Source organism: Priapulus caudatus, unplaced genomic scaffold, assembly GCF_000485595.1.
Source record: "Priapulus caudatus unplaced genomic scaffold, Priapulus_caudatus-5.0.1 Scaffold450, whole genome shotgun sequence".
Lineage (NCBI taxonomy): Eukaryota > Metazoa > Priapulida > Priapulimorpha > Priapulimorphida > Priapulidae > Priapulus > Priapulus caudatus.
The window spans coordinates 16,878-26,429 of record NW_014577511.1 but is presented as its reverse complement, the minus strand read 5'-3'; the positions used below and the strand labels follow the sequence as shown (position 1 = coordinate 26,429).

The following is a 9,552-nucleotide window of genomic DNA, read 5'->3' as shown; positions in this document are numbered from 1 at the left end:
GCTCGATTTCTTTGAAACAAAAGGGGAAGCACGTAACGAACGACGTGGGGGGCACACAAAAAACAAATCGGTAACAGCGAACAATGATCAAAAGCGTACGCTATCGTCTGAACGTTCCCGCAATGAGGCCAACTTTTGTCACGAGTAGCGTTAGCGACAGCCGAAACGCTCGACTAGAGAGTGAAGGCGAGTCGGACGCGCTGTCCAAGATGCCTTCGTTTAGCGGGCCAGCTTATAACTAACTCTATACTTCACTCTGTTCGGTGGGATCGTCGCGGGATGTGGCTGATCGTGTGCTTGAGTGATGCGTACGTCGCCTCCACGGAGGCGGCCATGTTCGCGTACTTGTCTTTCACTCTGCCGACATCGACTTCAAAGCTTCTGCCAGGCCGTGATTCTGCAAGACGCGATCCGAAGACGACTTGCAAAAGGCGACAGGCACGCAAAAAAAAGTACAGTTGGGTCACGAGACGTAAAGAATCGTCGGGGGGGCGTCAGCGACTGTGTGAATTTGCTCGGGGTAGGGCCAGCTGTAGCATTATGTATTAAAAGACGGTGGGACAAACAGTTGAGAACCACTGCCTATGGGATCATGTATCTAGCAAGCAATAGAAATTCAAAAAATCATATTAGGGTGAAAAGGGCGTATATATATATAACAGACAGTTCGGGTTTATTTCATTATTAATTACAAACATTAATTATAAATCATCAACGCAGCATTATTCTTTTTAAACAACTTCCACATTAGGAAATGTTCACGTACATCGAGACAGCTTAATACGTCTGTGTGGCTTTTACGTGAGGATAACATAGAATCTCATTAATCTACAGAACAACAACCTCACCTGTGCTGCAATGGTTTCTCAAGCATCTTGATGTGCTTTACTTTGTCTAGTGCGAGATCTAGCCTACTCTTGTAGTCGTCTAGCCGTTCACCACTCCTTGCCAGAGTTGGTACATCTGTCTCTGTTTGCCACAGCACAGGCACGCGATTACGCAAATTAACTTAAAACATTCCTGGAAAAGTGTGCCTACGATAAAATCGCTTAATCACCGACAGTATCGTTGACTTTAATAATGAGCCTGTAATTGTCGCAGGGTATAAGAGCTTCATTACCTGCTGCATCAGCCTCCTGATGGTCACATGCTTTCTTTGACATCTGTGGTCCATGTAGGACCACGTGATATAGCGCGGTAGAGCAACTGAAGGTGAGCTGGTCGTCTTCTAAAGATGGCGCCGCTTTACTCTAAAACAATGCCATGCTAGAGCTTTATTACCAAACGCCGCTGCAATAAACATTTTGCCGAAATTTTGAAAATCGCCGGGAAACAGATATGGCCACCGAGATATGCAAAAATCCATGCATCCGGTACCGTTTTCGTTGAAATGTAGATTCACGAGTTACACTTCACGTGGTAACAATTTATTCAACCGCGAAACTGCTGGCAGTGGGAACTCAGATCAAATAATTCTTCCCCTCTCGCTTGCATTACACAATTTCGATAGTTGGAATTGGTAGCTTTCGTCTAAACGTCGATACATGTGTCCCCATTTGCCATGTGATAACAAGATAAATGTGAATATACTGGCAGTGGGAAGACAGGCCGCTAAATGTTTCCCACCTCTCGCTTCGATCTTGGTCGCGAGTATGAAGACCTAGAGATTGATTTGACATGCTGGGCACGTGTCTGGCTGAAGTCGTCTTCCTGGATTCCGGCAAAGCTGCGGAGGTAAACACGCCACAAGAGGGCGTCGAATTATAATTTATTCTATATAGCAAACAGGCAAAGCAAGTGTCACGTTGAGTTTAAGAAGAATTTTAGGGCACCGCAGCAAATTGGACGGGCAGCAATGCCAATCATTTCATACCGATGTGCTTTTTTAACTACACTTCATGGGGGAAAATAATTGATAAATACACACACGACTTTATGAAAAGGGCAAAGAGCTTATTTTTTTAAGGTACGATTTTTATTTCTATTGCTGGGGCACCATGGTGAGTAGGCGAAGTGCTTGTGTGTATAATTATACGCGTATTGTAAATGATTCACATGGACTCAGTGCAATCGGTGTCTAATGACGCTACTTTTGTAGTCTGGTTTACATACCAACATATGAATGTTCAGGCACAACAGCTTGATATGTCAATGTCTACACCTGCATACTGCCGCGGCTAGCAGTGGCTGGCGTCGACATCGCCTTGAGAGATCCTCGACACTTTGTGTCGTGTGGAATTGCGTAGAACTTGTTGCACTCATCACCAGTCTTGTCCATCCTGCCAAAGGGGATAACGCCATCGTGTGAGTACAACTAAGTCCATGACCACACAGTACATGAACACACAACTTATACACACTATACTCTTGAGCCAGTTTGGCGATCTTGAAATGTGAAATGCGAAACGTTCCACTGATGTTGTTTTACCAAGTAAATGCTAGGATTTATGGATAACGTTGGATAACTAGGCTGATCATAAAGCCGAACTAATCCACTATGTAATTACAATGTAACATCACAATTTGATGGCCAAAATATCTACAGGTGGATTCACTGTTTTTTTTGCACACATTTATCACGAATTTTATCACGAGTTATTTGTCAATCATCTAATTAGTTTCATTCAATATCAGGAGTAGATAATAGGGAGGAGTGTGACATCAATAAACAAGGGAAATTCGTCATTTACTAGCCTTATAAATACCTACGATTTACTACGCGTAACTCATCCAACTTGAGCTCAATCGGACACAGTACATTCGCCGATCATCGTACGAAATCGTTTCCTCGTAGACACCGCAATCCGTGAATACAGCTAAACGACACGATTCTCTATTCTCTGGCCATATTAATCAACGGCCCATGCGCGCTATAATTTAGACAAAATTAAGGCAGGCAACCTGGGCACAGATCGCGCTGTGTTTGCTCTCTCGGATAGCTGAATGTGCGCGTTGTGGCTCAGCCAGGGGAGATTGGAGATCGACGCAACACTCGACGAGGCTAATCATTTGGTTGGCGTGCATGCGTTGAAGGCACTGCCATCTATGTACAAAGGTGGCCTGTGTAGGCTGTTGTACCGGGTCAAAGGTTATCTCGCCGCAGGTTGATGCCTAATCTCTCAGCGAGCCACATGCCTCGCTCAGTTAGCATACGCGCGTTAGGTAGCTGCCTTTTGTTTGAATTTATAGCGCGCGCAATGGGTTGGATGATGGCCAGAGAATGAAGAATCGTGTCGTACGTTTTAGGCTGTAATCTACGGATTGCAGTGTGTCTACGAGGAACAATTTCGCACGGCATGATTGGCGAATGTACTGTGTCCGATTTGAGCTCAAGTTGCGGACATGAGTTACGTGTAGTAAATCGTAGGTATTTATAAGGCTAGTATAATGGAACGGACATTTCCTTGTTTATTGAGTCACACTCCTCCCTTTATTTATTCTACTCTTGATTTAATATATATATATATATATATATATATAATTATTATACATGTGTGTGAGTTATATTTGCAATGTACCCTAACTATATGAAAATCGAGAGTTAGCGTCGTCTCTAGAACTACCTTGATGAGACCGGTCGCTTTGGTTTCGTGACTCGTGAAACATTTCTCGGCATTCCGACTGACCTCGCCGAAGTCTTGGTGGTCCTGGAACTGTCCGACTGAGCTGCTGAAGTTTCCCCCTGTAATAACCGCAGCACAACCACATCACTGAGACACCGTGCCACTCTGATATATACATACAGGGGTCGAAATAAGCGATGGTCTGATGGTCCGGGGCCATCAAATAATCAGGAGGACCATCAGATTTTCAAAGTCAATGGTACGACGACATTGAATATTTTTGTCACATTTTACGGTAATTTTCTTTGAAGTTTCCACATTCAATATTTCAAGGATAGTGAGGATTATGTTGAAGAGGAAGATGAACAAATATTAGATAAGATCGACATGATGGAGTGTGCCAAGAAGGCTTATATAATCGCTTGAATTAACTGCTTGACTGAAAGAATGTTAACTGTATTAAATGAATGAATGCAATGAATGGGTGCTTCTAAGAAATATTTGAGACATACTATATTCCGGTGTTATGGGTTCAACTAAATTCTACTGAAACAACTTTATTAACCAACAGTGAATAAATTAAACAATTACTGTATCGTTTGATACATTCATTGCAGCTGAATAATTAAACCATTTTATCACCATGTAAAATCTCTTTCTTACGCTTGCACGCCGCATTACTTTTAGAGAACAATTTGAAATTTAGGAGGACCATCCAAATTTCAAACTAGATGGTCCTGTGGACCATTTCTTTTTTCTCCTTATTTCTACCCCTGTACATACATACACACGCACGCACGCACGCACGCACACACACACATACATGCATACGTACACTCAAATGTATTTTCTATTAGGACTGAGTTTAACCCCCCCCCCCCGCGCTGAGATGCTGGGCGGCTTACCAACGTTGCAGTTCACGCACACCAGCATCTTTTTCGCTCCGCAATCGTAGCCCACTCGAGAGAGCGTAGAACGCAACAGGTTCTGTAAAACTACGTTGAGGAATTACCCGCAGCAGATGTACACGCGTCTACTGATCACTACAGCTTAAGTGCACAACGGAACTTACCGACTCGTTACGCTTTGACGACAGACCGCCAGCTGCCGCCATGTACCTGGAGGGTACGATCCTTCCTGCAACGAGAGGTAGTTAGTGAGAGCGGGAGTGGATGACGACAAATTTGGGCAATGCGCAGCTTTTAATCTTCGGAATTGAGCATCCTCGACACTCATGCGTACTCACGTACTCGAGATTTGCCATGATGAAAAATTCTGTTTTCTAACGTGTAGACATAAGTACTAATAGATTTTGTAATCTGGTACTCTATGAGCAATTAGAGTAGTTCAAACGTTATTAAAGAAATGATTTTGATTTTAAATTATGCAATTAAAAATATTAGGACTGCACACGTTTACATTATTACATGTGTATTCAGGGGCGCAGCTGCCTAGGATGAAATGGATGTGTACGCACACATGCGGGGGGTCTGGGGGTCCTCGCCCATAAAATTTTGAAAATGTAGATTGCAGGAGATGGTATTTGAGGCACTTTTGAGTAAATGCACAGCCTTCATTCTGACTACGACAATTATCTTTTTAGTAGAACTATTCTCTCCATGAGCAACAAGACGTGATCACTAAAGATCACTATAACTAATCATGTAATTTTCGTTTTATTATCAAGACATGTTGAACTAACGCACATTCTTAAACTCTCTCTTTCTCTCTCTCCCTCTCTGTGTGCGTGCGTGCGAGCGAGCGAGCGTATATGCGTGTGCGGGTGCGTGTGGGCGCGTGTGTGCTCAAACACACACATCACTCATTGCACATCACATCACATCATGGCATTGTTTAAGTCGCGTTCATTATTCAATGTGTAGGGGTGACCACCGCTGGGATAAGAGCGACAGCAAAACTCTTTCTTGGAATTGTGAAAAAGCTGCAAAAGGGTTGTAACCTGCTTTGCCACTCAATTATATAATTTAACCTATGCATCAGGTGACGTTTTGTACAGCGCCGCGACTATGTAAAAATATTGTTAGTCCAACAAAAGGGGGAATCTAGCAACCCAATCCACCCCCTCCCCCTAAATCCGCCAGTGATGTAGTAAGCTTGTGATACAGTGGCGCGCTGCGTGGGTGTTATTTGTTTATAAACAATTTAGTCTGACTGACTGACTCTCTCTCTCTCTCTCTCTCTGCAATAAAAAAAATGATTGGTGAAATGATGTGTACGCAACTGCGTATCTGCGTCATGGTAACTACGTCCCTGTGTATTTTACCTTTAGATTTTTTCTTTTTCTTCAGGCCAGCTTCGTGCTTAGTATCATTAGTGTCTTCTTTTTTCACCCTGTTATTGTCATGAAAAATTAAATTTAATGCAAATCAAAATCAAATTCAATGTTGCTAACCCCTAACCTTTCATTTCTAAGTAAATCTTATGGGGTAGAAAAGAAAGGCCCCCCTAAAACCCGTTTTGTGGAAGGAGATGTTTATTCTATTTTTTTCTTTTTTTTTCCTAAATGGTACTCCATAAAGAATCCTCTAAGATTTCCTTCAGTGCGAAACCATACCTTCAGCAAATTGTAACCTAATAATATAGACCTCTTATTTTTGTGTACAATTTACGACCGACAGATTTTCTTACACGGGCTTAGAAGAAGATGGTTTAGCTACTTCCACAGCTACATGAGATGTAATCAACGCAGGCGACGATATGATTTCGGTAACAATGCCAACTTCTGCTGTTGATTCTGGACTTCTGCTTGAATCTAGCATAGCATCCACCACAACGACTTGTCCTGGATTCTCCTTATGGTCCAAAAATAATATCAGATGTATTAATTTAGAGATTGCTAACCAGGAACGATCAGTCTAAAAAGATTTCATATATATCAGGAGCGTATAATGTCATCCATTATACGCTCCTGATATATATAAATATACACAATAAACAGTTACATTGTATTGTTTTTTTGTAGTTTTTAGTACATTATCGATTTTTATATAATATAAATTGCCTAGACGCTTTCTACCTAACAAGCATTTTCATGCAATCAACAAATGCCTCATTCATACTTAAATTGTTGACGTTTTACAGAGGTGCGATATTGCTCACTTCAATGAAACTGCACAAAGTTCATACTGCGTTTTTGGACAACACATTTTTAAACTGTCTATCAAAACTTGTATAACTACTAATTATTTTAGGTAGAAGGCTCATTTTCGTAATATTCTAAAACTAATCTAACTCGCAACAGGACAAGCTTTATGATTTGATCACACATACATGGTCGTTGCACTAGGCTATATTTCAGAGCATTACCTGGGACTTGATACCTAATGTATCCGATTCAGTGTCGGATAATTCTAGCGACTCGCTCCTTCTCAGCAGCAGTGGGGAACCTTCGCCCTTTCCTAGCGCCGCTGGCAACGGGGCACACCTACACACCAGACGGAAAGAAGGAAATGATGCTAGACGGCAGGTGTGTGTACATCGCACTTAAAACAATCGCGCGTCCCTCTGGAAAAACATTCAGCTTGGAGTAGTGCAAGAGTGGAGTGTAGAGTAAGCTTCTAAAAACCTGTGACGAGCTTACCCCATCCCCGTACACTGTGTGTGGGCAAATAAGTGTAAAATCCGCACGTGCCTATCAAATGTGCCACGATGCGCCCTGCTAGGCATGCAGGCTTATCACAGGGGTAAGGAGCTATTACAAACCCATGCATCTACATCTATTACATCTACAAGTTATCTTGAAAAGGGTTGTAGACCCATCACTCAAGTTGTCAGTGGTGACGGCATGTAATGGTGCTGTTTAACATTTAAAATCATATATGTACAGTTCGACCTCCTTTATCCAGCCATCCGTTATCCGGAAATCTCTATTAACCAGCCGTGATATGTTCTGTTTTTCAATCATTTCCACCTAAAAATCTCGCTCAAAACTCGCGCGATGTACCAACCGTACGTGTGCTTGCGTGTGTGCGCGGGTACGCGCGCGTGTGTGTTGTCCGCTCGTGTCCGCTATGCCTCCGGTAAAATTTCTGTTTTATTTCATTTTATTTCCATTTCATATACACCATAAAACACAACAGTTTGTTACAAATAATCATAGCAACGAGTAAATGAATTATCACATGCATAAACCCTACTGAACTGCATAGAAATGCTGTGTTTGAGCATAACTCTCATATCCGGCCAAATCCCATATCCGGATGGGTGTCGGTACCGACGTGGCCGGATAAAGGAGGTCGGACTGTACATCTTGTGCAAGTTAAAAGCAGATGGTATGGATTATGGCAGCTTAACGCACGGCAACAACACCCAACATAAAACCAATGCTATTCGGATCAACCTGCGTGGGCTAGCGGTTGGGTCCTCTGGTGCAACACTGCCCTGTTTCTCCGGTGCAGCAAATCCGTGCTTCTCCGGCGCAGCAGGGCCGCGCCTCTCCACTTCTCCGACAGAGTAGTATTTTTCCGGCGTGGCGCGGTCAGGATCTTCTAGCTGACACAGCTTCATGCGATGACTGAGATCCGAGTCGTGTGCGATGTGGGTGACGATCACGTCGGGATCGTCCGGGTCCCTCATCGTCGCATTCGTCACCAGCTGACCTTGCACCAGTGGCTTTCTGCATGTCAAATGTCAACGAGCGGCTACATGAATATCACCAGCAAACACGTAGTCTGATGGCTGAAGGGGGGGGGGGTTTATGTCGCACTGTGCACCGCCACATGTGCAATGATGTGCGTGCTGTAAGATTGTGATATGTAGAAGTAAAGAGTACATAAACGGTACTACTTTGCCCTTGGTAGTAAGTATGATTCGTATTCCAATTTACTCACCATCACATTAATGATTATTAATATTATTATTATTAGAACGTCACACGACTCAAGTCAATGACAGTGGCCCATGGATCGGCCGATTTTAAGTTATGTTCCCATAACAGATTACCCTGGTGTATCATAATATCAGGAGTACACTCCTGATAATTAATATCACGCACATCAGAACTGACAGATGTAAATAACCAGATGAGACGGGATACCAGAGAAGTGTTGCCGAAAAGAGGTGTTGATCCTAACCGCTGAGCGCAGATCTTGCACGCAGTTCCACAGAAAGACGCATGCGACCGCGGGAACGTCCTACGACAGTATGCAGCGCTGGCAGCTATGGATCCGTACGCCGAATCCATAGGCCGGTGCACGGATCCATAGCTGCCAGCGAACAGTCGGGAATTTTAGGGGGGGGGGACACAGAGGCGAGTCGTACATATGCAGCGATTCGATGACCTAGTGTTCTCATGTACAGCAATGGAGGTGTGGTGCCAGATTATGGTGTCAACGAGGCCAACGGTATCGCCTATCACCTGGAAGGCAGCAAGTTGGAGTAACCTCCACCTACACGAAGCAGCACGTTCGCAGCATGTCAAACGAGCGCTACTTCAGGCCAGCTTCTACTGGAATCAGTCTCATCACAGTGTCTAGTAACGAATTCCCGACGTTCAGTGAGTGGGGCTTGCAAAAGATGGTAGGGTGCGCAGCCGCTAATGTGACTACACTACTGAATGACGCTTCATGATCATGCACACCTTCTGCACTGCGCTGCTCAAGTCATGCACAGGAAGGTGCAAGTGCAATCGCGCCGGTGTCAGGTGCACGATGCTCTGCAAATGCGCAGAGGCGGATGTAGGCAACAACGCTTGACAGCACGACTGAGTGGACTTAATGCTAAAGATGTATGGGCACAGGACCATACATATATCAGAGCACTGTTTGTGCCAGTCGAACTTACTGATTATATATACTGGACATAAAGAACCATGACAGTAATCACTTCTAACCAAAGATTCCATATCGGAAAGCCTATTACCTTGGCCTGTTGTATTTGTCTCTTTATACACAACTGTGTAAAGTCTGCTAACTATGTTAACCCAGGCGCGTAGCCAGGATTTATTTTGGGGGGCGGCAAATGTATGTAG

General features: G+C 43.6%; 1 protein-coding gene across 1 annotated transcript in view; it reads right to left on the bottom strand.

Moving 5' to 3' along the window:
• Positions 1 to 251: 251 nt before the first annotated feature.
• The window catches only part of LOC106810538, a 14,932-nt gene continuing 5,631 nt past the window's right edge, over positions 252 to 9,552 (bottom strand). The window contains exons 2-12 of the mRNA XM_014813919.1: positions 7,924 to 8,199; positions 6,891 to 7,008; positions 6,213 to 6,376; positions 5,848 to 5,915; positions 4,636 to 4,700; positions 3,564 to 3,682; positions 2,160 to 2,279; positions 1,627 to 1,726; positions 1,121 to 1,250; positions 849 to 969; positions 252 to 381 (exon numbers count right to left, since the gene is read on the bottom strand). Coding sequence (XP_014669405.1) covers positions 252 to 381; positions 849 to 969; positions 1,121 to 1,250; positions 1,627 to 1,726; positions 2,160 to 2,279; positions 3,564 to 3,682; positions 4,636 to 4,700; positions 5,848 to 5,915; positions 6,213 to 6,376; positions 6,891 to 7,008; positions 7,924 to 8,199 — 1,411 coding nt within the window. The remainder of the gene's footprint in view (positions 382 to 848; positions 970 to 1,120; positions 1,251 to 1,626; positions 1,727 to 2,159; positions 2,280 to 3,563; positions 3,683 to 4,635; positions 4,701 to 5,847; positions 5,916 to 6,212; positions 6,377 to 6,890; positions 7,009 to 7,923; positions 8,200 to 9,552) is intronic.